This window comes from Sander vitreus, unplaced genomic scaffold (genome assembly GCF_031162955.1).
Source record: "Sander vitreus isolate 19-12246 unplaced genomic scaffold, sanVit1 ctg232_1, whole genome shotgun sequence".
Taxonomy (NCBI): Eukaryota; Metazoa; Chordata; class Actinopteri; order Perciformes; family Percidae; genus Sander; species Sander vitreus.
In genome coordinates, this window is record NW_027595411.1 from 1 (window position 1) to 27,783 (window position 27,783).

Here is a 27,783-nt window from a genome sequence, read left to right on the forward strand (position 1 = left end):
CTCCTCTGCCCAATGACCCAGAGTCTCCTCTGCTCAATGACCCAGAGCCTCCTCTGCCCAAAGACCCAGAGTCTCCTCTGCCCGGAGACCCCCAGTGTCCCTGTTGCCACGAAACCCAGAGTCACTGCTGAGTTGGTAGTTTCTGTTCATTAGTGTGCCGATCCAACCAACGTCTTGCCTTGACCCTTTTCTCGTGTGTGTCTGTGTCATATGTTGGTGTCTCTAACTGATGCTGTGTCTTGCAGGGCAGACTGCTCGCTGTGTGTGGGACTGTTGGAAACGGGAAGACGTCACTGATCTGCAGTCTGTTAGAACAGGTGAGTTCACCTGTCTGTCTGCATCCGGTTCACCTATCTGTCTGCATCCTGTTCACCTGTCCATCTGCTTCCTGTCTGTCTCTCTGTCTGTCAGTTGAACCTACAGCACGGATCGGTCTCGGTGCAGGGATCAATTGCTTATGCCGCTCAGCAGGCCTGGATATTCTACGGGACAGTGCAGGACAACATCCTGATGGGGGAACCAATGGACCACTCCAGGTAGATAACTCTCCTCCAGAGAAAAAGTGTCAGCTGATCTGTGTGGTGACGTGTTGACGCTCCGCAGGTACACCCGAGTCCTGAGCTGCTGCTGCCTGGAGGACGACCTCAAAATCCTGCCACACGGTGATCAGACGCTGGTGAGAACCTCAAGCAATCATCTCCAGTCTAGTCTGTGTTAAAGAGAACATGTTTGTTTTTTATTTTCCCATGCATTAGTGTCTAAGGTACTGATCTCCGAGAATCGTCCAGTATTGAGCGATAATGCTGTAACCTGCAGCCCTGAACCGGGCTGCAATGTAACCCTATAGGAGAAATGTTCAGCGTTAGTTAGCGTCTAATAAAAGTGTTGTTTTTAGCCGCTGACAGACTCAGACTATTATTCTAAGTGTCTGACAACATTATGGGAACTTTTAGTTAAAGAGTAAGATCCTTTTAGTTTAACATGAAACAGCCCCGAAATCACCATCACCAAACCCACCAGACTTCATGTAAATAATCAGTACTTTTAGCGTGTATAGAGCCACATGTAAATGGGTGAATTAAGGGTTTATTTCAACCAAACCAGAGTGGTGATTGTTGGAACAGTGGAAAGATGAACCAAGACGGCTTTTGATAGTTTTATTTAGTGTCTGTCCACTTTGAATGAAGTGTGTTTTACAATGATAAAAGTATTGATTATTTACATGGAGTCTGGTGGGTTTGGTGACGAAGATTTCGGGGCAGTTTAATGTTAAACAAAAAGGATCTCACTCTTTAACTAAAAGGTCTAAAAAGCTCTTTAGTAATCATTTAAACACTAGTACAACTGTGTGTGTGTGTGTGTTTCAGTTAGGAGAGGAGGGGGTGAACCTGTCGGGGGGGCAGAAACAGAGGGTGAGTCTGGCCCGAGCCGTCTACTCCAACCGAGACATCTACCTGCTGGACGACCCACTGTCCGCTGTCGATGCTCACGTTGGAAAACACATCTTCGAGCAATGCATCAAGAAAGAGCTGCTGGGGAAGTCCATCATACTGGTCACTCACCAGTTACAGGTTAGTTTATACTGGTTACTCACCAGTTACAGGTTAGTTCATACTGGTTACTCACCTGTTACAGGTTAGTTTATACTGGTTACTCACCAGTTACAGGTTAGTTCATACTGGTTACTCACCTGTTACAGGTTAGTTCATATTGGTTACTCAGCAGTTACAGGTTAGTTTATACTGGTTACTCACCTGTTACAGGTTAGTTCATACTGGTTACTCAGCAGTTACAAGTTAGTTTATACTGGTTACTCACTATGTTAAAACTGGTGCATGTGTGTGTGTGTGTGTGTGTGTGTGTGTGTGTGTGTGTGTGTGTGTGTGTGTGTGTGTGTGTGTGTGTGTGTGTGTGTGTGTGTGTGTGTGTGTGTGTGTGTCTCTGTTTCTGTGTGTGTGTGTGTGTGTGTGTGTGTGTGTGTGTGTGTGTGTGTGTGTGTGTGTGTGTGTGTGTGTGTGTGTGTGTCAGTACCTGGAGTTCTGTGATGAGGTTCTGGTTCTGAAGGATGGGGAGGTCCTGGAAACAGGAAGTCACGTGGATCTGATGAAGGCGAAGGGACACTACGCTGACATCATCAGCACACACCTGGCCAAGCCAGCCGCTATAGAGCTCATCAGTGTGGTTCCTGAAGTAAACACCTGTTCATTTTCTCCAGGAGGGTTTTGATTATTAGCTATGATGTCTGAACCAAAGTTTCCGCTTCTGTAGAAGCAACCCAGTCTCACGGCAGTTCCCATTGTGTTTCACAATTCACAAAGTAGAGGCACAGATACAGATTTATGAATACAAATCACTCTGTATTAATTTGTGAATTGTGTTTTACAAGTTGCAAATACTTATGAGACTGTTTTAGCACCATATGTGTCTGTGTGAGAACTACCATGAGACTGTGTTGGTAGAAGACACAAGTCCTCATGAAATCAATCTTGTTTTAAGAAAAACATTTTTTTTATTCACAATATGGAGAAAAACTACGTTTTGCGTCATCCTAAAAAAATTCTTCACACACAGAAACCTTTCACAACCTTTCAAGATTTTGCAAAACAATACAAAAAGAGTGTAGAAGCAGTGAGGATGATGTTGTCTTATTAAAAAGAGAAAAAGAAACAGGAATATGACCTTTGTAACACATGAGCAACCCAAACAACATTCTGAATTACTATACCTCCAATCAAACTCCAAATATAAATACAGTACAGATTTATTTCGATATTGCCGACGGAGCTGTCGACCCCAGAGAGTTAAAGGACTATTCCGGCTCAAAATGAACCTAGTGGTTCATAACATATGTGTACCGAGTCGACCGTTCTCTGGGATCTGTTTTCATGCTAATCGAATGTGTCTCTAGCTTGAAACACGCTCTGCCAACCAGTGATTAGCTGCTAAGGCTAGCTTTCGGGGCACTTGGTAAATCACTATTGGTGTTTTTTCCATTACATGGTACCTGCTCGCCTCGTCTCGTCTCTACTCAACGCACTGTGCGTCCATTTTCCATTGCAGATTTTCGTCTGGCTGGTCGTCATAGCGGCGCCACAGGAAACTGCCATGACCTAACGCGACACACAGAACGTGGAAGGTGTGTGTTGTTGCCAGAAGACACATTTTGTGTCAAATGAAGCTGGAGGCAGCAAAAACAAAACTATTTAAAAATGGTGGGTTTGTTGAGGACACCCCCGTCTGATGCTTTCACGTCACCTTTTGGTATCGGCTCAGCTCACTGGGAACCTCGACTGAGGTGGTACTAAAAAAAGGATCTGCTAGCAGGTTCCAGGGACTTTTTTGCGTAATGGAAAACCAAAAAAGGCGAGTAGAGTCGAGGCGAATCGAGCAGGTAGCACGTGATGGAAAAGCACCATATTTCTACACCACTAACAAGGCTCAAAATATCACCACACTTCCACGGTAGCATAATGAGGGTCCCTACATGTAAACACAAGCATTGAGAACTTTGTAAGTGTACAGACAACCAAGAATGCTGTGTTTGAGCTGCGTTACTGGTTGCAAAGCGTTCGTGGTTTGACTGCTTATGACTGTTTTCCAAGATGGCACCTGCATGTAAACACGTCTTAATAATCTATCTTTGTAATAAACTGTCAGTACACTTACAAAGTTCTCAGTGCTTGGATTTACATGTAGGGACCCTCATTATGGTACCGTGTAAGCTTGGTGATATTTTGAGTCTTGTTAGTGGTATAGAAATAGTGATTTACCAAGTGCCCCAAAGGCTAGCGTTAGCAGCTAATCACCGGTTAGCGGTAGCGTGTTTCAAGCTAGAGACACATTTGATTAGCATGAAAACAGATCCCAGAGAACGGTCGACTCAGTACACATATGTTATTAATAGTGCTGTCAGTTAGACGCGTTGTTAACGGCGTTAACGCAAACCCATTTTAACAGCGTCAGTTTTTTTATCGCAAGATTAACGTTCTTTTTGGCCTAGCAAACTTTGTCGTTTTTTTCACATGCTGTTGTAACAACTATTAATGTTAGGAAAACAACACACCGGACCTAGCTAGACCGGAAACAGAACAGGCATGCCGCACACACTTGTTTTAGCTTGCGAGCCGGCCAAAGAGTGGATGCCAATAAGATTCTGAATGGAAAGTTTACTTTTAAAAAGTTGCCAAATGGTTCCATTGACAAGACCAAAGTGATCTGTGTGTTCTGTCGTTGTGAACTGAGCTATCATCGCAGCACGTCCAGTCTGAAATACCACTTGATGGCCAAGCTCGCGGCTGACGGCCAAGCTCGCGGCTGACGGCCAAGCTCGCGGCTGATGGCCAAGCTCGCGGCTGATGGCCACGGCCAAGCACACAGCTGACGGTCAAGCACACAAGCTGATGTGAATTCTCCGCCCCCTCGTCAAGAAAATATAATGGGACAAAAAGAAATCGAGGGACATTTCCATCCATCCATCCATCTTCATCCGCTTATCTGGGGTCGGGTCGCGGGGGTAGCAGCTCCAGCAGGGGACCCCAAACTTCCCTTTCCCGGGCCACATTAACCAGCTCCGACTGGGGGATCCCGAGGCGTTCCCAGGCCAGGTTAGAGATATAATCCCTCCACCTAGTCCTGGGTCTCCCCCGAGGCCTCCTCCCAGCTGGATGTGCCTGGAACACCTCCCTAGGGAGGCGCCCAGGGGGCATCCTTACCAGATGCCCGAACCACCTCAACTGGCTCCTTTCGACGCAAAGGAGCAGCGGCTCTACTCCGAGCTCCTCACGGATAACTGAGCTTCTCACCCTATCTCTAAGGGAGACGCCAGCTACCCTCCTGAGGAAACCCATTTCGGCCGCTTGTACCCTGGATCTTGTTCTTTCGGTCATGACCCAGCCTTCATGACCATAGGTGAGGGTAGGAACAAAAACTGACCGTAGATCGAGAGCTTTGCCTTCTGGCTCAGCTCTCTTTTCGTCACAACGGTGCGATAAATTGAATGTAATACCGCACCTGCTGTGCCGATTCCTCCGACCAATCTCCCCGCTCCATTGTCCCCTCACTCGCGAACAAGACCCCAAGGTACTTGAACTCCTTCACTTGGGGGTAAGGACTCATTCCCTACCTGGAGAAGGCACTCCATCGGTTTCCTGCTGAGAACCATGGCCTCCGATTTAGAGGTGCTGATCCTCATCCCAGCCGCTTCACACTCGGCTGCGAACCGATCCAGTGAGTGCTGAAGGTCACAGGCCGATGATGCCATCAGGACCACATCATCTGCAAAAAGCAGCGATGAGATCCCCAGCCCACCGAACTGCAACCCCTTCTCCACCCCGACTACGCCTCGATATCCTGTCCATAAATACTACAAACAGGATTGGTGACAAAGCGCAGCCCTGGCGGAGGCCAACTCTCACCTGAAACGAGTCCGACTTACTGCCGAGAACCCGGACACAGCTCTCGCTTTGGTCGTACAGAGATTGGATGGCCCTGAGAAGGGACCCCTCACCCCCGTACTCCCGCAGCACCTCCCACAGTATCTCCCGGGGCACCCGGTCATACGCCTTCTCCAGATCCACAAAACACATGTAGACTGGTTGGGCATACTCCCAGGCTCCCTCCAGGATCCTTGCAAGAGTAAAGATCTGGTCCGTTGTTCCACCGACCAGGACGGAATCCGCATTGTTCCTCTTCAACCTGAGATTCGACTATCGACCGAACCCTCCTTTCCAGCACCTTCGAGTAGACTTTACCGGGAGGCTGAGAAGTGTGATACCCCTGTAATTGGCACACACCCTCTGGTCCCCCTTTTTAAAAAAGGGGAACCACCACCCCGGTCTGCCACTCCTTAGGCACCGTCCCCAGACTTCCACGCAATGTTGAAGAGGCGTGTCAACCAAGACAACCCCTCCACACCCAGAGCTTTAAGCATTTCTGGACGGATCTCATCAATTCCTGGGGCTTTGCCACTGTGGAGTTGTTTAACTACCTCAGCAACCTCCACCAGGGAAATTGATGCCAATCCCCCCTCATCCTCCAGCTCTGCCTCTACCATAGAGGGCGTATTAGTCGGATTTAGGAGTTCCTCAAAGTGCTCCTTCCACCGCCCTATTACCTCCTCAGTTGAGGTCAACAGCGTCCCCATCCTTACTGTACACAGCTTGGATGGTTCCCCGCTTCCCCCTCCTGAGGTGGCGAACGGTTTTCCAGAAGCACCTTGGTGCCGACCGAAAGTCCTTCTCCATGTCTTCTCCGAACTTCTCCCACACACGCTGCTTTGCCTCTTTCACGGCAGAGGCTGCAGCCCTTCGGGCCCCTTCGGTACCTTGCAACTGCCTCCGGAGTCGTCTGGGATAACATATCCCGGAAAGACTCCTTCTTCAGTCGGACGGCTTCCTGACCACCGGTGTCCACCACGGTGTTCGTGGGTTACCGCCCCTTGAGGCACCTAAGACCCTAAGACCACAGCTCCTCACCGCAGCTTCAGCAATGGAAACTTTGAACATTGTCCACTCGGGTTCAATGCCCCCAGCCTCCACAGGGATGCACGAAAAGCTCCGCCGGAGGTGTGAGTTGAAAGTCTGTCGGACAGGGGCCTCCTCCAGACGTTCCCAATTTACCCGCACTACCCGCTTTGGGCTTACCAGGTCTGTCCAGAGTCTTCCCCCACCCCCCTGACCCAACTCACCACCAGATGGTGATCGGTTGACAGCTCCGCCCCTCTCTTCACCCGAGTGTCCAAAACATATGGCCTCAGATCAGATGAAACGATTATAAAATCGATCATTGACCTTTGGCCTAGGGTGCTCTGGTACCAAGTACACTTATGAGCATCCCTATGTTCGAACATGGTGTTCGTTATAGACAATCCATGACTAGCACAGAAGTCCAACAACAAACAACCACTCTGGTTTAGATCAGGGAGGCCGTTCCTCCCAATCACGCCTCCATGTGTCTCCATCATTACCCACGTGCGCGTTGAAGTCCCCCCAGCAGAACTATGGAGTCCCCAACTGGAGCCCCATGCAGGACTCCACTCAAGGTCTCCAAGAAGGCCGAATACTCTGAACTCTTGTTTGGTGCATATGCACAAACAACAGTCAGAGTTTTCCCCCACAACCCGCAGGCGTAGGGAGGCGACCCTCTCGTCCCACCGGGTTAAACTCCAACGTAGCGGCGCTCAGCCGGGGGCTTGTGAGTATCCCCACACCCGCCCGGCGCCTCACACCCTGGGCAACTCCGGAGAAGAAAAGAGTCCAACCCCTATCCAGGAGTATGGTTCCAGAACCAAGACTGTGCGTAGAGGTAAGCCCCACCAGATCTAACCGGTAGCGCTCCACCTCCCGCACAAGTTCCGGCTCCTTCCCCACAGAGAGGTGACATTCCACGTCCCCAGAGCCAGCCTCTGCTGCCCGGGTCTGGTCCGTCGAGGCCCCTGACCTTCACTGCCACCCATGTGGCAGCGCACCCGACCCCAGCGGTTCCTCCCACAGGTGGTGGACCCATGGGATGGAGGGATGTCCGCCACGTAGCTTTTTCGGGCTGTGCCCGACCGGGCTCCGTGGCAAACCCGGCCACCAGACGCTCGCTGACGAGCCCTCCATCTGGGCCTGGCTCCAGACGGGGGCCCCGGGCTTCCTCCGGGCAGGGTCACTTCATCCCTTCCTCGATTTTTCATAGGATTTTTGAACCATTCTTTGTCTGGCCCCTCACCTGAGACCACTTTGCCTTGGGAGACCCTACCAGGAGCACAAAGCTCCAGACAACACAGCCCTCAGGTTCATAGGGACACACAAACCTCTCCACCACGATAAGGTGATGGTTCCCGGAGAAGTCATTTAATGTTATAAAATTGCAATTAAATATTTTAATCGTTTGACAGCACTAGTTATTAACCCCTAGGTTCATTTTGCGCCGGAATTGTCCTTTTAAAAGCTCAATGAAGTCAATGTCAATCCATCTAAAAAACTAAAAGTGTTGTTGCTGCCTGATTATGACTTCTGTTTTGTGTTTCAGCCCCAGAAAGGGAAAATTAACGGTCATACGAATGGAGGGATAGTTAATCCAGGTACGGTTCCCAGAAATACTATTTTACACTTCCAATATCACAAAACTAACACTTTCTCTAAGAATCAAAATCAATATTTATGAAACTGTAGTTAGCTGTGTTTACAGCTGCAAAAAATCGATCGAGAGGCAATATATAGACTAGTTTGATAATTGATTAACTGTTTGTGGTTTATTGGCTGCTGACTGAAAACATGTTGACTAGGCTACTCTCTACTGTTGTCTCTCTACATACTACTCTCTACTGTTGTCTCTCTACATACTACTCTCTACTGTTGTCTCTCTTCCTACTACTCTCTACTGTTGTCTCTCTACATACTACTCTCTACTGTTGTCTCTCTTCCTACTACTCTCTACTGTTGTCTCTCTACATACTACTCTCTACTGTTGTCTCTCTTCCTACTACTCTTTGCAGTAAATCAAACTGCCCCTCTGTTTGTTCTCTCACAGCCTTCGACATGTCAGATGAGAACACTGACGCACTTTCATCCGCCTGCAAACGTAAGTCTGTCAAAACTGAAAAAAATCCTGCTGTTTGATAACACTTTACATTAATAAACCGGACATTGATAGCTGATCGTCTCGCTAGCCAGACACTCCTCCACAGCACAGCGGAGGAAGGTCTGTCTAGTCAACACAGCATTACTGGATGGGAGGACAACATGCTCTGGTTTATTGGCATTTCTTTAAACCAATCACAATCATCTTGGGCGGGACTAAGCTCCGGACGGAACCACGGTGCCTCTGCTAAATAGTCTCAGGAAGGAACTTTTTTTGGTGGAACGTGTACGTTCAAAAGTAGTTTTAGTCGTGCAACAGAAAACTCCGATTGGACAGATAGTCTAGCTAGCTGTCTGGATTTACCCTGCAGAGATCTGAGGAGCAGTTAACCATAGTCCTCACAAATCCACCAGAGGTTAGAACGCCAGAGGAAGGGGACGGACATCTGGCCGTAAGACTGTCTGTCTGTCTGTCTGTCTGATCAACTGTCTGTCTGTCTGTCTGTGTGAACAACTGTCTGTCTGATCAACTGTCTGTCTGTCTCACACAACTAAATCTGTTAATCTGCAATATGGAGAAGTGAATGTTGTTAACTATTAACTAAAGGGACTTTACTTAATAGTTATTTACCTGTTAAGAAAAAATGAAATGATGATTTATATTTACTATTTATTAGGATTGATATAACCAGGGTCATATGGAATCTGTGGACGCAGAGTTTTCAAAATATTTTAAAATAATTGAAAGTCAGAATGTTAACACATCTCCAATCCGAGCATAAAAACAGTCCACCAAATTCTTTATTCTGGATCACTGCTGAAAACTGTAAAAAACAGAATTTTTTTTGTAATTTCAGATTTTTTTTTAGTTTGGTTATAATTTTAGCGATCGCTGCTCTACATGCTAGCTAGGTAAATGATGAGGACACGATGAGTGAATATTGTTATTACATGTCATTTAGCTGACGCTTTTATTGAAGGTACAAACTCCGGACAGCAAGTAATTAGTAAGTACATTAGCTTTAAATAAGCCAAACTACAAAGAGACACATGAAGGGGAACTGGTAGTTTTTTATGTTCAGGCTTTATTAACCGGAGAACCAGTGTAGCTTACAGGCTAAAGATGGGGTTGAAAAAGTGCCAAAACACAATGGGGGTGTCTCTCCTCAGGCTTTTCTTTCTCATTGTCCTTTTTCCTCCAACTCTCTCTCCTTCTCCCCTTTTTCTGAAACTGAACTTTCAGCTGAACAAGATCTTCCCCACATGAACCCCAAGACTCGCTCCCACGTTAGTCCTGCAGCGTGTTACCATGGTTGATTTAAACTTGTTAAAGCGCCCATATTATGCTCATTTTCAGGTTCATAACTGTATTTTAAGGTTGTACCAGAATAGGTTTACATGGTTTAATTTTCAAAAAACACCATATTGTTGTTGTACTGTACAGCTCTCTCTCACTGCTGCAGATCCTCTTTTCAGCTGGTCTCTGTTTTAGCTACAGAGTGAGAACTCTCTTCTTCTTCTTCTTCTGTACTATCTTTGATTGCACATGCTCAGTAGCTCAGATGTAGATCATGTCAGCTAGCTAGCTCCATAGACAGTAAAAGAAAGGCTGTTTCTCCAACTTCAGTCAGTTACAAGGCAGGATTAGCTGGGACACTTCTTCTAAATGAGGGCGCACATGGAAGTAGTTCTTTAGTAGATTATGGTGAACTTGTGTGTGTTGTAGCAGTGCTTTCCTATTGAGAACAAGGTAGCATGCTAGCGTTAGCATGCTAACGCTACGAGCTAACAGTTGCTGTTAGCCAGCTCGTTTCGGCTTGTGACGTCACAAGCCGTGCAGATGTTGAACAGCTGACCCGGAGACTGAAGACAGGACACATTCAGGAACCGTATCTCACTCAGAACAGCATGGAGGGATTTTTACAAAGTTTGTATGCGTGTGGAAGAACCAGAGAGTACAAGTGTTTTTTTCATAATATGGGCACTTTAATGAGGTAAGCCAGCCTCCACAAAGTGTAGCTCCTATGGTGCTATTTTGATGCTAACCAGCCATATATTTCTAAAGAAACACGACAATGTATAAAAGGCTCCATTACCTTGTAGCTCACGTTATGGCTCCGTAGCAGACGTTTTTATAACAATAGGCTAACAATTGGGTCATAACCACGAGACTTCCTGTCTCATAGTAGAGGAGTTACCGTATATTACATTAAAAGAAATGTTGAGTTTTCTGACTGTTCTGTTCTCTGTGTGAAGCTGCTGATCAGAAGAGCAAAGCGAGTTTGATCACCTGGACAACCTTTCAGCGGTACTGTCACGCAGCCGGAGGTAACACAGAGACACACGCACACACACACACACACACACACACACACACACACACACACACACACACACACAGAGACACACACACACAGACAGACAGACACACACACACTAACTCAAAAAGCTCAAAGACAACTTGCTAAAAAAGTCTGACTACAATCATTAGATGTGAGAACTTAATTTAGACACTCACATTGATTTGACATTTGTTCAGCTTGGGTCTTATTATATAATAAACCCTGATTTATATGTTAACCTGTCCCCTCTGTCTCCTGCAGGACTCTGTATGAGCTTCTTCACTCTCCTCAGCTTCATGGTGCTAACAGCTAACGGGTCATTAGGCTACTGGGGCCTCAGCTACTGGCTGCAGCAGGGAGACGGGGTGAGACACACTTTACAAAAATCACATTGTAGATGTGACAGAAAATATGAAAAAGCATAATATGTCCACTTTAAGCATCAAAAAGGGTTTAAAAGCATAAAAAAGCGTGTTCGTGTCTAAGCATCAAATAATCGTTAAAGAAGAATTTAAAAGTTTAAAGAAACCTGCAGTTGTTATGACTACAGTGTTTTATTTTGCTGCTTTGTGAAGCACTTTGTAACGTTATAATGTCGGATTTTCATGTTACAGTTTTTTTCGATTGCTAAACAACAGTGGTCACAACTGAAGCCACATGCAAAACTCAAACTACAGTCTGCTTTACCAACAGTCACCTGAACTAAACAGTTCACATCTCCTGCAACACTCATTCACAGCAACACAACTCTTCACACACGTCTCTGAACAGGCTCAGAGCAGCCAAACACTCAGAACACTCCTCACTGAGATAACACACACTGTCACTCAGAACATACTGAGAGTAAAAACCAGCCTGGTCTTACAGAGATCCGTGAAATGATCACAAACTTTTAACAGTGCATTACGTGGTGGTGGCACAGATTGTGTGAAAATTCCATGTAGTCACCATGGAAAACAATGCCAATGTAAAGTCAATGAGAAGATGCCGTAGCATTACAGTTTTTCTTGATTGCTTTGACCTGCTTAAAGAAACTGGGATCCACTCGGTTTTCATCATCACTGTCTCAGCAGAGCAGAAGACACCTCTTGCAAATGTGTTAACGTTTTCTCATTGGATTGACACATCCCCCCCCCCCACACACACCCTTTAGCAGAACAGTTAACACAGATCATTCAAGCAGTTCAAACTCCATTGTTTTAGCTATGGTAACCAAACAGAAACCATCTGTTCCTAACTATTAGAAACTACCTACTTCAGTATGACATCACTGAAGCACCTGTTGGACACTCCTTCACACAAATCTTCAATTAGCAATCAGTCTGCAGGGTTAGGCCATGTGGCCCCATAGATCAGTCTGCAGGGTTAGGCCATGTGGCCCCATAGATCAGTCTGCAGGGTTAGACCATGTGGCCCCATAGATCAGTCTGCAGGGTTAGACCATGTGGCCCCATAGATCAGTCTGCAGGGTTAGACCATGTGGCCCCATCGTCAAGACACAAGGGACTGACTATCAATAGTGGCTATTTCTTATACTCTACAGTAATAGATGGTTATACTTTACTGTAATAGATTTTATTTTATTTTCTTAATATCTTATACTCTAATATATTTTATTTTGGTTTACATGTATTATGTGTAATATTTACAGTATTTAATTTTTCAGCCACAGTTTGAAAATAAGGATCAATAGAATATTTAGTATGTTGGTGTCCACTGTGTAATGGTTGATTGGAAGAGCTCAGACACTTGTTTGCAAGTTGTGTTGTTTGAAGGCAAAATGTTCTTTTGTTGCATATTTTAAATGTTTTGGCAAGGTTAGAGCCTTTTGCAAACAAAATGTGTCATTTTGACCATGAGGGCCACTGTTTCTGGCCTGTGTGTTAACTGTTTTGAAAAATGTGGAGTTTGAATTGACTACTGTGTCTAAGCAATCAAGAAAAACTGTAAGAGCAACTACGGTAGCGAGTAGTATGAAAGGCCAAAAATCCACACAGGGAGGTTGGTTGGGGTGGTGGAAAGGTCAAACAACACAGGACTTTCACCCAGGAGACCGGGGATCGTGTCCCACGTGTCACGTTTCCGAAACTCAACCATCCCGTTGCTGTCCCGTGTGTCATAGAAACGTAAGCCCACCCACGACCTTTTCCTTTTCAGCGATCCATGTTCATTTCATGGAATTCTGTGAGATCAGTTTGGTAAAAACACTAGCATCAAACACCAATACACAAATTACAAACTTTTAAACTTTGCAGTTTGAATAATTTAAGTGACTTTACACAAACAATATTTTCTATAAGAAATGAGTGAAATTATATTCTTTTTTAAAAAATTTTATTTTATACCAGTTTTTAGGTAAACAAGAATGAATGAAAATCCTCAGTTTGCTCACCTACAGTAAATAGATATTTTTATTTTGTCTGTAGTAATTTAGATAATAACTGGAAATGTTACAAACTAAAGGTACATAACACATTGGATGTCTTCTCTTGCCATGAACCTACATTATCTAGAAATACTAATGAATGTGGTGTTCCCATTGCTTACGCCTCCATTACTTTGTGGAAAACATTTTTCAAATGTTGTGGCTCTCAGCAGCAGAAGTTTGCCAGATGTTTAACAGCTGGACTCAGGTTGTTGTTTTGTTTCCCAGACTGCCAACGTGACATCTTCAGAGCAAGCCAATGTCTCTCTGAACCCCAACCTGCACTTCTACCACCTGGTATGTGCTGCGATGTTGGGCAGTCTGCTGATCATCTGCTTCATCAAATGTTTCTGCTTCGTCAGAGTCACGCTTAATGCCGCCACCACGCTGCACAACAAGCTGCTCAGCAACGTAAGACCAAAACAAATCTCTGATATATCTGTCATCTGTCATGTTCTCTTTTCTTACAGCGACTGCCTCGCTGATCTCACAATTGTTAAAATGCTGTTAGCTACTTTTGCTTAGCCATAAGCAATGGCTAATTCCTCTCCCTCTCCTGCTCTCTCTTGCTCGGTGTGTCAAATGTTTAGCTCTTCCTCTGCCTCCTTTAGTGATAAAGATACATGTGATAAATGTAGTTTATTCAATGCTCTGGATGCGAGGCTTAGTGAGTTAGAGGCACGGCTCCGCACCATGGAATCAAAATCATATGCTTCCGTAGCTAGCCAGCGCTCCGTAGCTGGGGCAGGCCAACATACTGTAGCTTCTGTTAACTGTCCCCCAGCAGACCCCGAACAGCCTGGCAAGTGGGTGAATGTCCGAAGGAAGCGTAGCGCTAGCTCTAAACCGGGGAGAGCACATGGCAATGTCGGTCGCTCTAAACCAGAGCCTATGGCTAGCCGCCAACATCTTTGCCTTTCTAACAGTTTCTCCCGACTCAGTGAGCATTTATCCCACTTTGGACGGAGCCGCTCTCATATCAAGAAATCTGACCGAGTCAATTTTTGGTCATAAACCATGACAACCCAAGTTTGATATTAGTAATCAGAGGTGCAGTGCAATATGCTCCTCTGGGCTTCTGTTGGAGCAGTTGCCCACTCATAGTCTAATAACCACAGTGTCTGTCCCCCGACTCAGATCGGTTAAATCAAAGGTAAATAAAAGAGGGGCTATACTTAACAACCTAATTGGAATTAAACCTACCACTGCAATGATAGAACAGAATAGGGAAAAAAAAGATGTGGACTATTAAATATTAGATCTCTGTCTTCTAAAGCAGTTAGAAGCTAACGGTTCACCTTTAAACGCACTATTGACCATACCATCCTGTTACAGAGACTGGAACACTTAGTTGGCATTAATGGAATCACACTAAGTTGGTTTAAGTCCTATTTATCAGATCAATCTCAGTTTGTTAATGTTAACAAAGAATCCTCCAGGCACACTAAAGTTAGCCATGGCGTTCCACAAGGCTCAGTGCTTGGACCAATTCTAGTCTTCTTATATATGCTTCCTCTAGGTAATATTATTAGGAAACACTCAATTAACTTTCACTGTTATGCGGATGACACCCAGTTATACTTATCAATCAAGCCAGACGAAATCAGTCAATTAGCTAAACTTCAAGCATGCATTAAAGATATAAAATCCTTGATGACCTACAATTTTCTGATGTTAAACTGAAGTTATTGTGCTGGGCCCCAAACACCTCCGAACTTCATTATCTAAAGATATAGCTACCCTGGATGGCATTGCCCTGGCCTCCAGCACTACTGTCAGAAATCTAGGAGTTATTTTTGATCAGGATATATCCTTTAACGCCCACTTAAAACAAACCTCTAGAACAGCCTTTTTTCACCTTCATAACATTGCCAAAATTAGAAACATCCTGTCTCAAAACGATACTGAAAAACTAGTCCATGCATTTGTTACTTCCAGGCTGGACTACTGTAATTCCTTACTATCAGGTTTCTCAAATAATTCCCTTAAGACTCTCCAGCTGATCCAGAATGCTGCAGCACGTGTTCTGACAAGAACTAAGAAAAGAGATCATATTTCTCCCGTATTAGCTTCTCTGCATTGGCTTCCTGTAAAATCCAGGATTGAATTTAAAATCCTTCTCCTGACCTACAAAGCTCTAAATGGTCTAGCACCATCATATCTAGAAGAGCTCATAGTAACTTATTGTCCCACTAGAGCACTACGCTCCCAGAATTCAGAGCTAATTGTGGTTCCTAGAGTCTCTAAAAGTAGAATGGGAGCCAGAGCCTCCAGCTACCAGGCTCCTCTCCTGTGGAACCAGCTCCCAGTCTGGGTTCAGGAGCCAGAGCCTTCAGCTATCAGCCTCCTCTCCTGTGGAACCAGCTTCCAGTCTGGGTTCAGGAGCCAGAGCCTTCAGCTATCAGCCTCCTCTCCTGTGGAACCAGCTTCCAGTCTGGGTTCAGGAGCCAGAGCCTTCAGCTATCAGGCTCCTCTCCTGTGGAACCAGCTCCCAGTCTGGGTTCAGGAGGCAGACACTTTCACCACATTTAAGAGTAAACTTAAAACTTTCTTCTTTGATAAAGCTTATAGTTAGGGAGTGAGGAGTTGCAGCGTTCTCCTAGACTGGCGGGGGAGGGTGTGTAGCCCTGCTACGTCCTGCTATGCCCTGCAGTGCCCGGTAACGCCCTGCAGTGCCCTGCTACGCCCTGCTACACTCTGTAACGCCCTGCAGTGCCCTGCTACGCCCTGCTACACTCTGTAATGCCCTGCAGTGCCCTACTACACCCTGTAATGCCCTGCAGTGCCCTCCTACGCCATGAACTACTACAACTACTATTTCTAGTCATAGTTCCATTATCTTTATTGTGAGTATTATTGCCACTGCTCATCACACCCCTAAATTAAGCTTAAATGCTAACTAGTCCTGCAAGTCTCATGATTATGACTTCTTATTTTTCTTATGGGATAGCTATATGCTAGACTAGAGTTGCATGTTCATGGTTATGTATATGGACAGTGTGTAATGGCAAATTTTTGTTTCCACAGTTTTACAAATTGGAAAGATCCAAAGTAAAAGCCTACATTCTACTCTTCTACTAAGGATCTGATGTTAGCTATCTGCTACGCTAACCTTCACAAAGCAAGAGCAGAATAAAGGCCTTAATTGGTACTCAACTCTACATAGTGGTGAAGAAACGAAACGTACTGAAACTCAATTTTATTTGTCCACAAGGGGGCATTCAAGGACCATGCAAAGGCCCTAACGCTGACCTTTTGAACACATATTTAAACAGTTTTCTTCATGTTTTTGTTCTGGTAGTTGTGATTGATGAGTGAACTCAGCTGATTGGTCGGTATTTCCCTCAGATCTTAGCAAAACAGATGAGCTTCTTTGACACGACTCCAACTGGCCGCATCCTCAACTGTTTCTCCACGTGTCAGAACGAGGTGGACTCTGCTGTGCCTTTTTATCTCAACATCCAGCTCATGTTCTCTCTGATGGCCATCTCCAGTTTGATCATCTCTGCAGTCACCTTCCCATACATGCTGCTTCCTGCGTGCATCCTGGTGACGGTCTTAATTATCCTTGTCAGGTAAGTAAGCACTCCGCAGCAGAGCTAATACATTAAATAAAGATCAAAAACCATTTATTTTCCCTCCTGAAACAGATTTCGATACCTGAATTTGATACCTGAAATGACTTGATGACGTTGATGATGTTTTATAAAAGCAATAGCTCACGTCAGTCTGGGATATGATTATTTCAAGGTTCAAGTGAGCTTGTGCTTAAATATTAGTTAGGTTTGGGTTAAAACAGTGAATAGGTCCCCCAGACACTCAATGGGTTATGTTTGGGTAAAACAGTGAATAGGTCCCCAAGACGCTGGATGGGTTATGTTTGGGTAAAACAGTGAATAGTGATGGCTATGACTGGTTGTCTAACTAGGTAATGAAATAAAGTTCAGTGGCATTTATTCTCCGTCTGTTTTTTACATGTTTTATAAAGACTTTAACCCGAGCCAGGCCATAGAACAATGATAACCATCATATCATATCCAGTATCGGTATCAGAACAACTCTATATATAACCTTTATATCCTCAGGTAATCTGATTACGATGAAAACTGAAGACAAACATGAAGAGAAAGCAATGCAGATAAGACTGTGTCAGCTGTATAAAGACAGATATTATTTGTCTATGTTAGAGTGACACTATTGCTAATGTAGAGGACCAAACACAAACCCTTGTGCTATCTCCTAAACTTCTGTAAGGATCAGGATGCAGCATTTAAACAAACACATTCATCGATCCATCTCTAAATTCTGCACAATAATATCATTGTAAATTAATAATCAAGGATGGTAGTTGTTGCATCAGTTCTTCTCTGATGAGTGAGCGTAAAGACTAGGACTGTCAATCTTCCTCTATAATACTATTCAAATTCCATTCATTATTTTATTTAATATTCGACTAAAATCTGAATATTAAATGCTCAAATTCGTCTCTTATTAATATTTACGACATTACACAGGCTTATGGATCGCCAATGCCACTATCAGCATGTGGTTGTTGTTACACATTCTGTCCACTAGAGGGACTTCTAACATTAAATTACAAACATTTGGAAACAGGTAATCGCTTTCTTATTAACAATAAAACAGCCAAACAAAATGAATGACTTTAATTTGTCAACTTTGACAAAAATGGACATTTTTTGATATAAAAAAAACAATGGCTGCTGAGATCGCATCAATAACTGCACAGCTTCTATTGAACACAACCAATCTTCACAAAGTTAAGAAAAACAATTAAAATAAAATGAAGATGCCTAAATCAATGTGCGTAACATTTACATTCAACATTTCAAACCACATTGGCAGGATTTAATCCCTAAGGTTGTTGGCCAAAAACACAAGACGATCAAGGTTTTCTGAATCTAGTGCAGAGCGTTTTTTACTTACTATAATCCCAGCCGTAGAGAAAACCCTTTCTGCTCTAACTGAGGGGCCTGGGAAGTAGTGCCGTGCCAGCTGGGCAAGGTGGGGGTACTTAGACTGTGACGTCTTCCACCATGATAATGGGTTGCTATCGGTGGGTAGTGGGGTCTCACTTTCATAGATCAACATTTCTTGCTCTAGCATGGCTCCTATATCTAAGGGACCACCTGATGCGTCTGCTCCTTGGCGATAAACATCACGAAAAAGGTCCCCCGTAGCACTGAGAGCGGTTTTCTCCTGGCGTGTTATCCCCGTAGCCATGGCTGCTCACTCCGCAAACACTGGCAGCTGACTGATCTCCCATTTTATTTTTAAAATTTTATTTTAAAATTAATTAGCCGATGGAAACACGGGTCGAGGTAGCCGTATTAAGCAGCTTGAAGGCACCTTTGTCTCGACTGTATCGAATGCAGAGGTCCGTCTTTATCTTCATTTTCATTTCAATGAGTGCTGCCGGATCACTGGTGGATGGCTGAAGATGTGACAAAAGTACATTCTTCAAGGGGAGAACAGCTGATGCTGTTGAAAATCGGTCGGTTGATAACGCCTCAGTGGCCACTTTGAAAGGTTTAAGCACAGCTCTCACCTACACACAAACAAAATTAGAATAACGTTATGGCTAGCAGCTTAACATAATGCAGCTGTGCATGGGCTGTTATGCCCTCTACTGTATTGTTAATGAAAAATCTAGCCTATTGATTTGTCAATATCACCTGGTTATTACATGTAATGCATACATATATGTACACAATTTATGTCACTCACCTGCTCCATAAGGGTTCACTCGCTGGTAGTCAACTCGAGATGACGAAGTTTCTTCTCCATGATGACCGCTGCTAACGGAGCTTGTTGCTCAGCTGCCTGACACACCATGTCGTAAGTGCTGTTCCATCGGGTAGCGCAGTCATTCATTAGCTTCGCAGGTTTAAGAGCAAGCAGCTTCTGCTTGGATTCCAAAAGGTAGCTGTCGATAGTGGATTTGTTAAAATGCAGTGCTGTGGCCTTCACTCTGCTGATTTGAGTTTCTATAGCTCGCACTGCCAGCCCTTTCCTCACAGCCAGGGTAATGGTGTGTGCCATGCACGGGACATTGACGGCCTGCAGGTGCGACAGCAGGTCGACAGCGTTGATATAATTAGCCGCGTTGTCAGCGGTGATGGAAAGCACTGACCCACGACTAACATATTCTCCGAATATGTTCGAGATGCACTCGAAGTGTGGCTTTTCTGCGCTTCAGCCGTTTTGAGAATTACGTCTTTTAATTCCCAGTCATTATCTATAAAATGTGCAGTGACTGTCACATATGCCTCTGTGGCAAGTGATGTCTAGCCATCTGTGGTCAGGGTGATCTTTTTTCCACTGATCATTTGTCTGATGTTGTGTCATAGAGTTTCACAACTCTGTCAGTGATTGTTGCATGGCTAGGAACCGTGTACCTTGGCTCAAGCTTGTGAATAAAATCTTTAAATCCAGACCGCTGCGTGATGTTGATCGGTCTCATATCTTTACAGATGAACCGTGTCAGTTTGTCTATAATCACCTTTTGGCGGGTAGATGGTAAGCCCCGTGATGAGGAGAAAGGCAGAAAAGAAGTAATTCTTACCTGTTTTAGCTCAGGTTGCTTGTTGCCTTCAGATTTTGCATATTCTGCAGATTGCCACTTCTTTATCTGTAATTTTTCCATTTATGGATTGAAATCCAAACACCTTCCACACATCGCTTCTCAAATTGTCAGGAGTGGTGATCTCCGTTTCGGTGGAGACATTGCTCTCCACCATTTTTGATAGCATTGTGATGATGATACCGCGTGGATGTATTAAGGGAATGTGTACGATTGTGTAACGATTCAAAAACTTTATTGTTCATCAGACGAAACAAAAGCATTGCATTTTCACATGCGTGTAGGCCAAGGCGTCGAGAAAGGCAAGAAAAAAAAAGAAAAAATGTATATTAAAAAAAGCAATATTCAAACAGTAATTTTTTTAGCATTCGAATAGTATTGATTTTTTTAATATTTGAATTATATTCACATTTTGGAATTCGTTCCATCAGCCCTAATAAAGACCGACTGTTTCCTGCAGTCTGTTCCTGAGAAACATCTGTACGTTGAAGAAGATGGAGGACATCAGTCGCTCTCCCTGCATCTCTCTGTGCACCTCCATCGTTAAAGGCCTCGGCACCATTCACGCCTACGACAAGATACACAACTACACAGAGCGGTGAGACTTAAAGACAGCTCAGAAAAACTCATCTCTTTTTTACTTACTGAATTCAGTGTTCACTTCCGTTTCAGCCCTTCAAAAGAACTCAGACATATTAGTCAGCATTTTCAGACCCCTCTGTAACAAGCGGTTCACTTCAATTGCATTGTGAACACAACATGCTTCAGGTAGGTATTGCTCTTTGCCCTTTATGTATTTTAGCCCTGAGACCCCATCAGAAAGAGTACTGAGTCTTCTTTCAAGTAAATTAACAATGTGAACAAAAAAAGAACTGAGTCCTTTTCTGTTGGTCCAAATGTTGGTTTGTTTCAATTAAATTGTTAATGTTTTCGATGTGAAAACTAGTCTGGCTATCATCAGACCAAGCTCAATCTTTTCAGATTGAACATTAGTCTGGGAAGTCTGCTTTGTATTTTCTCTGCACAAGAGGCGTGATCAACGGGCATAGTTCAAATGTATGCCATTGGATAGTCCTTCAACCAGTCAGATCAACGATCTGGGTGACGTAGCAGCGACAGCAGCATCAACGGTTCGCCATGTTGAATGTAAACAAAAAGCTACTTGGTCACTTCTCTGTCGTCATCGTGTTACACCCGCCAATAGCGTGCCAGGCGGATAAGCCAGTTTGTGATTGGTTCCTGCAGATTTGTAACAGAAGCAGGATTAATAAACGTACAGGTTTCTAGCCTGAGCTGCAGGGAGAAATCTATCGGGCAGATCGGGCTCTATGTGAAAACACCCTTACTCTCTGTTTTACTGAATTCATAAATTCGCTATTTTAATATATTCAGAAATCGCAATAAACAAGCAGGAAGTTGATTGTTCAACAAGACTTTCATCTACACCTGTAAACCTTTGTTATGGCAACTCCTTTGCTCATTTTCATATTCCTTTGTCATCTTTTAGAGGAGCTTTGTGACTCATTTGTAAGAAAACGCACAAGTGGAGAGCTTCACATTTAGTTCAATTATCCAAGATTTATTATGTCTAAATAATTCTCTGTAGCGCCCCCTGCTGGAAATTAGTTAGAATGAAGGTTTCAGGATATTCACTCTTCAGACCCGGAAGTTTTTTCAGTCCGTGATATGAACTTGTTGAGCGAGATGGCTGATGTCTTTGACTCGTGCTGTTTGTGTTGCAGGTTTAAGAGCCTTTCTGACATCAACGCTAACCACTTCTTACTGTTTAACTACGGCCTATTTTGGATCTCTAACATAATGGATACTCTGTATGTCATCATGACGCTGATAGTCGCTCTGCTGGTCGTCTTCATCTCCAACGATGTCTGCAGCCCCCCCATAAAAGCCCTCTCTCTGAATTTCATCTTACAGGTAAAAATGTTTGTTTCCTGCTACTTGACATCTAATTGGAGACAAACAGCCAATCAGAATTGACCTTTAATTCTCTGATTTGTTGGTTTTGTGGCACACTTGTAACACTGTGAAAATTTGAGTGAGTGTGTCAGAGTTGAGCGCGCAGAGAGAAGAGGTTGAGAGCGAGGGAGACATGACCGGAGCGCAGCAGCGTCTACCTGCGAGCAGAGAAAGACATGCAAATACATTTATTGTGCACGAAATAGGTTTTTGTTTACTCAAACTAAATTATTTTTTGTGAGTGTTAATTTATGTTAAAATGCAATGTAATGTGCTTGCAAAATATAGTTCTCTGTGGTCAAAACATACAACATACAATTACTCGCTCAGGAATGAGACGCATATAACATATAATGCCATACTGTAACAGAGTATATTTATAGTGTGGTATTAGTACTTCTATTGCAGTAATCTGAATGCTGAATACTGCTTACACACACACACACACACACTCACAACACATAGGAGTTTTTGTGTAATTGGTAAATAGTAATATTAATGTTTGTGTTTCTAGCTGTCGGCAAACTCTCAGTATTTGATGATGTCCCTGATTTCGGTTGAAGCGAGGTTCATCTCCGTGGAGCGCCTGCTCGAGTACATCACGGTCAGTTTATAATAGAATCCTAAAGATTCCCAAATATTACTAAAGACTCACAAAGATTCCTAAAGACTCACAAAGATTCCTAAAGACTCACAAAGAATCCTAAAGACTCCCAAAGATTCCTAAAGACTCACAAAGTTTCCCAAAGACTCACAAAGACTTCCAAACTTTCCCAGAGATGTTGCTGGTCTGCTCTCTCATTTGACACCAAGTGTTGGTTGTTTTAGGGCTCAGAGGAGTTGGAGGGGCAGCTGAAGGTGGATCCGGTCTCAGAGGACTGGCCTCAGCACGGAGTCATCACCTTCCTGGACTATAAGATGCGCTACAGACAGAACTTACCTGTTGTCCTCAATGGGCTGCAGCTCCACATCAGAGCCGGGGAGAATATCGGCATTGTGGGAAGGACTGGCTCCGGTAAGAACATGTGTTATAACGAATAAACATGTGTTTAAAGAACCACAGAAGAGTGAACAAACTGTATATAATCCTAAATTTGATGTCTTGGCGTTCAATGTCTGTCTCTGGTGGTTGGCAGCAGGCTGAATCATGGAAACCCTGGAGGTTTACACAGGACAGATGCGACATATAGTCCCTCCATTGTGTCCTTGTCTGCTGCTGGGCAATCACAAAGAAACTCAGGATCATCTAACAATGATTCCAAAGACTCACAATGATCCCCAAAGACTCACAATGATCCCCAAAGACTCACAATGATCCCCAAAGACTCACGATTGCCAAAGACTAACAATGATTCCCAAAGACTCACAATAACTACGAAAGACTCACAATGATCCCCAAAGACTCACATAGATGCCCAAAGACTAACAATGATTCCCCAAGACTAACAATGACTACCAAAGACTCCCAAAGACTACTAAAGATTCTGGAAGACTCACAAAGACTTCCAAAGTTTCCTAAAAACTCCAAAAGATTCCAAAATACTCAGGGTTAGGGAGGAGGTTGGAGCTACATGGTTCACGCCTGAAGGTTGGATGAGGTGTTGTCAAGTGATGAAAGGCTGCAGAGAAAATGTCTGTGTGTACAGGGAAGTCGTCTCTGGCTGTGGCTTTGTTCCGGCTGGTTGAACCGACTGCAGGAAGCATCCTGATAGATGGCGTGGACATCACATCCATCAGCCTGTCTGACCTGCGCACCAAACTGTCCATCATCCCCCAGGACCCCATGCTGTTCACCGGGACTGTCAGGTAACCTCAGCTACCACTATAGCTTTAACTTCAATTAGATATGGACAAACTTGAACAATGCACAAGGAATAACCAAAACCACACAAGATTTTTCACGGTCTGAACTGGGCTTTAGAGACAACAAACGTTCAATAATCAGTTCCTGCTGAAACGTGTCTGCAGGTACAACCTGGACCCTTTCAACAGACACAGTGATGAGGAAATCTGGGCAGCGCTGGAAAAGACCTACATGAAGGACACAGTATGTTACGTCATCCAGTTATTTATTGATAATAATACTGTTATAATTATTATCATTATGGTACGTGTCCACTGGCAGCGTCATTTCCAATCTTGACTCCCAAACCGACACATACAACCTTTGTATTTAAGTTTTAAACACGCAGTTGATGTTGTGAAATGGAGCTAGTTACGTTTAGGCAACAAAAATACTTAATTAGGGTATGTAAAACATCATTGATAGGCTTAAAATGATTTATGTAAAACTACGCAAGGACGTAATGTGACGTCATTGCGTAACAGACTAAAATCCTTGTTTACTTTGACACTGCTATCCGTGCACCTTGTACTGGTATGTATTTGTCCTCGTACTGCTACGGTTGTGTTCCAGTTGGACTGTGTGTAGAACTTGTATGTATTTATGTGTCTTCTATGTGTTTATACTTACTGCACACCTAATCGCCCTTCGGGTACACATATAAAGTTGAAGTTGTTTATTTCAAAAAGTCACAGATGACTTTTAGTTTCACTCAGGACACAAAGCCCAGTGTCTTGAGTGAAGATCATGTGTTTATTCAACCCATCCTTACTTGCAATTTGGCGTCAGTTACGTTAAATAGAAAGGTCACATGGTACGCCTCTCATTCATTGTTTCTGTAAGCATCCAGGCAGTGCATTCTAGGAGTGTTGTGGCAAGTTTGGAGAGACGGGGCATCAAGTTGCACGCTCCTGATTTACATAAAGTTGAATCCAGGCTACGTTATGTAAATCAGGGGCGGCCATCTCGACTGTGTTAGGTGGGAATGACGAATAGAACCCAAATGCAGACAGCAGACAGTACTCAGAGCCAGGAAAGTAAATTATAACAAGGTTTATTAGAATGTACTCAAATGTGCAAAGATCTGAAGTAATCCAGGAAAGAGCAGAGCAGGGCAGAGCAGGCTGGTGGTGGGATCCAGGGAATGGGATTTCTGAACAGCTGTTCCGTGTTATGTGATTGGATGAACAGCTGTTCCGTGTGATGTCAGTGGATGAACAGCTGTTCCGTGTGATGTCATTGGATGAACAGCTGTTCCGTGTGATGTCTGCTCAGATTTGTGGTCTGGAGAGGAAGCTGCAGGCTGAGCTGGCCGACAACGGAGGAAACTTTTCTGTAGGACAGAGACAGCTGATCAGTCTGAGCCGAGCACTGCTACGAAACTCCAAGGTCTGTCTGTCTGTCTGTCTGTTTACCTTTCTGTTTACCAGTCTGTCTGTCTATCTGTCTGTTTACCTTTCTGTCTGCCTGTCTGCCTGTCTGCATGTCTGCATGTCTGTCTGCCTGTCTGCCTGTCTGTCTGTCCCTCAGATCATCCTATTGGATGAGGCGACAGCGTCTATCGATGCAGAGACCGACGCTCTGATCCAGATCACCATCAGGGAGGCGTTCAGGTGCAGCACGGTGCTCACCATCGCTCACCGCATCCACACGGTGCTGCAGGCCGACCGCATCCTCGTGCTTAACCACGGACAGGTGAGTCCCTCAGTGACGGATGGTACAGATCTTACAGATGTTTCTGTCTTTGTAGTCTTGCATTGGCAGACCCTCCTCCACAGCTCGGTAGAGTAAGGTCTGGATAGTCCACACAGCATTCCTGGATGGGAGAAAAACATGCTCTGGTTTATTGGCATTTCTTTAAACCAATCACAATAATCGTGGGCGGGGCTAAGCTCCGGACGGAGCCACGGTGCCTCTGCTAAATAGTCTCAGGAAGGAAGTTGTTTTGGTGGAACATGTGGACGTTCAAAAGTAGTTTTAGTCAGATTGGACAGATAGTCTAGCTAGCTGTCTGGATTTACCCTGCAGAGATCTGAGGACCAGTTAACCATAGTCCTGCTCCAGCAGCAATGGAGCAATCCCAGAAGTGGACCGTTGAGGATATAGACTACTGTCTTTGTAACAGTGGAATAGAACAGAACATATCTTAATTGTCATTGACGTGTACAACTAAATTGGATGCATTCCTTTTTAGTCCAAAACATCAGCAAAAGTGCAAAACAAGTGAATAAAGATATATATATGAATAAAGATATATATATATATATATATATATATAAAAACTCTAAAGGATCATAAAAATATATGAAAGAGCTATTTTTAGTTTTTTTAAGAAAGTAAAAACAAAATACAGGCATACCATACAAAGAAGACATTCACTGCACGATTCATCCTTAACACTCAGTGAAGTGTTAAGTGCAGTTATGTCTTTTGGAATAAACTCTTTCTAAATCAGTTTGTTCATGTTTTAATTGTCCTGAAAAGTCTGCAGCAGTTCAAACAAAGTGTCCTCAGATGGATCTTTTAGTACAGTTTACTCTGGGCTTTTAACAAAAGATGTCTCTGTAACAGTCTGTCTCTGTCTGTGTCTGTCTTCATCTGTTCGTGTCCGTGTCTGTGTCTGTGTCTATGTGTCTGTTTCTGTTTTTGTCTGTCTCTGTTTTTTTCTGTGTCTGTGTCTGTCTATTTTTGTCTTTCTCTGTCTGTATCTGTGTCTGTGTCCGTGTCTGTTTCTCTGTGTCTGTTTCTGTGTGTCTGTCTCTGTTTTTGTCTGTTTTTGTCTGTGTCTGTGTGTCTGTCTCTGTTTTTGTCTGTGTGTCTGTGTGTCTGTGTCTGTCTCTGTGTGTCTGTGTGTCTGTCTCTGATTGTGTCTGTGTGTCTGTGTCTCTGTCTGTCTCTGTGTGTCTGTGTGTCTGTCTGTGATTTTGTCTGTTGTCCTGTAGGTCGCGGAGTTTGATCATCCAGATGTGTTGAAACAAAGACCAGACTCGCTGTTTGCCTCTCTTCTAACGGCTTCCAACACTGTGGCGTCCTGATGTCTGTAAACGCACCGCAGTGACCTCAGAGGACTTTACAGCAGTTGAAATCACAGAGGTTTCTGCAGTGTTAAGAAAAGCCTCCCCAATGTTAACAAGTTTCTTCCTCCTTTCTTCTTCCAGGACATGAACACTCTTTTCCTGGGTGAAGGTCTATTTTTATTTAATGTTGCTACTGACAGTAATAAATACGTAGAATAAATGCAGATTACAATGCTTTACTTTTCACTGCTATATGTACCAATGCTTCATGAGAACAGGTTGAGTCATCTCTATGAAACCTTAATCTGGCCTTTATTGCAAGAAGGGAAAATATATTTTGTGTTGTCAGTACAGATCAATGGCCTACCTAAATGTGGACTATAACAACCTGGCTAAGACTCTTGGTAGGCATCAATGTTCTCCCAGACTTGTTTGATGTCTCACCAAACTGGATTTAATCCAAGCACACACTCTTTTTCTAATATTCAGAGGCTTTCTGATATTATCTGCACTCACAGTTTTGATTTTGGACAGCATTGGATATTAAAAATCTGTGACTGAAAATAAGCTGCCGCACAATAAAGATACAAACGTTATACAAATAAAAAACAAACGTTTGCCCTTCGGTGTCTACCCTTCACATTAAAACCCTGGCTTAAATTCACTCAGAGCAATGTCCAAAGAGGAGACCCACTAAAAATGCATGTTTTGCCGATACTAGGTATCAAACAAAAGCCAGTCACTATATTATTCATCTGAGCATTTTTGTTTGCAGTTTTGTTACATACGAGGAAGCTACTGTTGTACTGCTGAACTCGCTTCAATAAAAACATATATGACGTGTGTGTGTGTGTGTGTGTGTGTGTGTGTGTGTGTGTGTGTGTGTGTGTGTGTGTGTGTGTGTGTATTCGTGGGGTCCAGAGTCCAGTATACTTGCGGGGTCCCGACAGCTTTGTGGGGCCAAAATGCTGGACCCCCCAAGGTTAAAGGTCTGTTTGAGGATTAAGACTTGGTTTT

The 27,783-nt window shown here is 43.9% G+C and overlaps 2 protein-coding genes across 2 annotated transcripts; both read left to right on the top strand.

The window, feature by feature from the left end:
- The first annotated feature begins 12 nt into the window (after positions 1-12).
- Positions 13-1,640, top strand: LOC144513361 (ATP-binding cassette sub-family C member 11-like). The gene is made up of 5 exons (XM_078244404.1): positions 13-135; positions 246-317; positions 412-536; positions 604-676; positions 1,368-1,640. Exons 1-5 carry the CDS (start codon positions 13-15, stop codon positions 1,638-1,640), a joined length of 666 nt encoding a protein of 221 aa, XP_078100530.1.
- A 412-nt stretch (positions 1,641-2,052) lies between these two features.
- LOC144513356 (ATP-binding cassette sub-family C member 12-like) lies at positions 2,053-27,600 on the top strand. Its single transcript, XM_078244400.1, has 16 exons — positions 2,053-2,190; positions 8,014-8,065; positions 8,515-8,565; positions 10,821-10,892; positions 11,168-11,271; positions 13,560-13,742; positions 16,680-16,906; positions 20,393-20,530; positions 21,675-21,864; positions 22,421-22,510; positions 22,735-22,921; positions 23,553-23,712; positions 23,875-23,953; positions 25,025-25,138; positions 25,280-25,444; positions 26,692-27,600. Exons 1-16 carry the CDS (start codon positions 2,104-2,106, stop codon positions 26,782-26,784), a joined length of 1,992 nt encoding a protein of 663 aa, XP_078100526.1. The 5' UTR covers positions 2,053-2,103; the 3' UTR covers positions 26,785-27,600.
- Positions 27,601-27,783: the final 183 nt, after the last annotated feature.

What these genes read in the sequence shown, in the direction of transcription:
- LOC144513361 (XM_078244404.1), top strand. Translation starts at nt 13, where the DNA reads ATGACCCAGAGTCTCCTCTGCTCAATGACCCAGAGCCTCCTCTGCCCA. An exon ending in CCAGAGTCACTGCTGAGTTG is followed by an intron (nt 136 to 245) that starts GTAGTTTCTGTT and finishes TGTGTCTTGCAG; the next exon opens with GGCAGACTGCTCGCTGTGTG. An exon ending in TCTGCAGTCTGTTAGAACAG is followed by an intron (nt 318 to 411) that starts GTGAGTTCACCT and finishes TCTGTCTGTCAG; the next exon opens with TTGAACCTACAGCACGGATC.
- LOC144513356 (XM_078244400.1), top strand. Translation starts at nt 2,104, where the DNA reads ATGAAGGCGAAGGGACACTACGCTGACATCATCAGCACACACCTGGCC. An exon ending in GTCTTAATTATCCTTGTCAG is followed by an intron (nt 16,907 to 20,392) that starts GTAAGTAAGCAC and finishes TGTTTCCTGCAG; the next exon opens with TCTGTTCCTGAGAAACATCT. An exon ending in TGTGGGAAGGACTGGCTCCG is followed by an intron (nt 22,922 to 23,552) that starts GTAAGAACATGT and finishes CTGTGTGTACAG; the next exon opens with GGAAGTCGTCTCTGGCTGTG.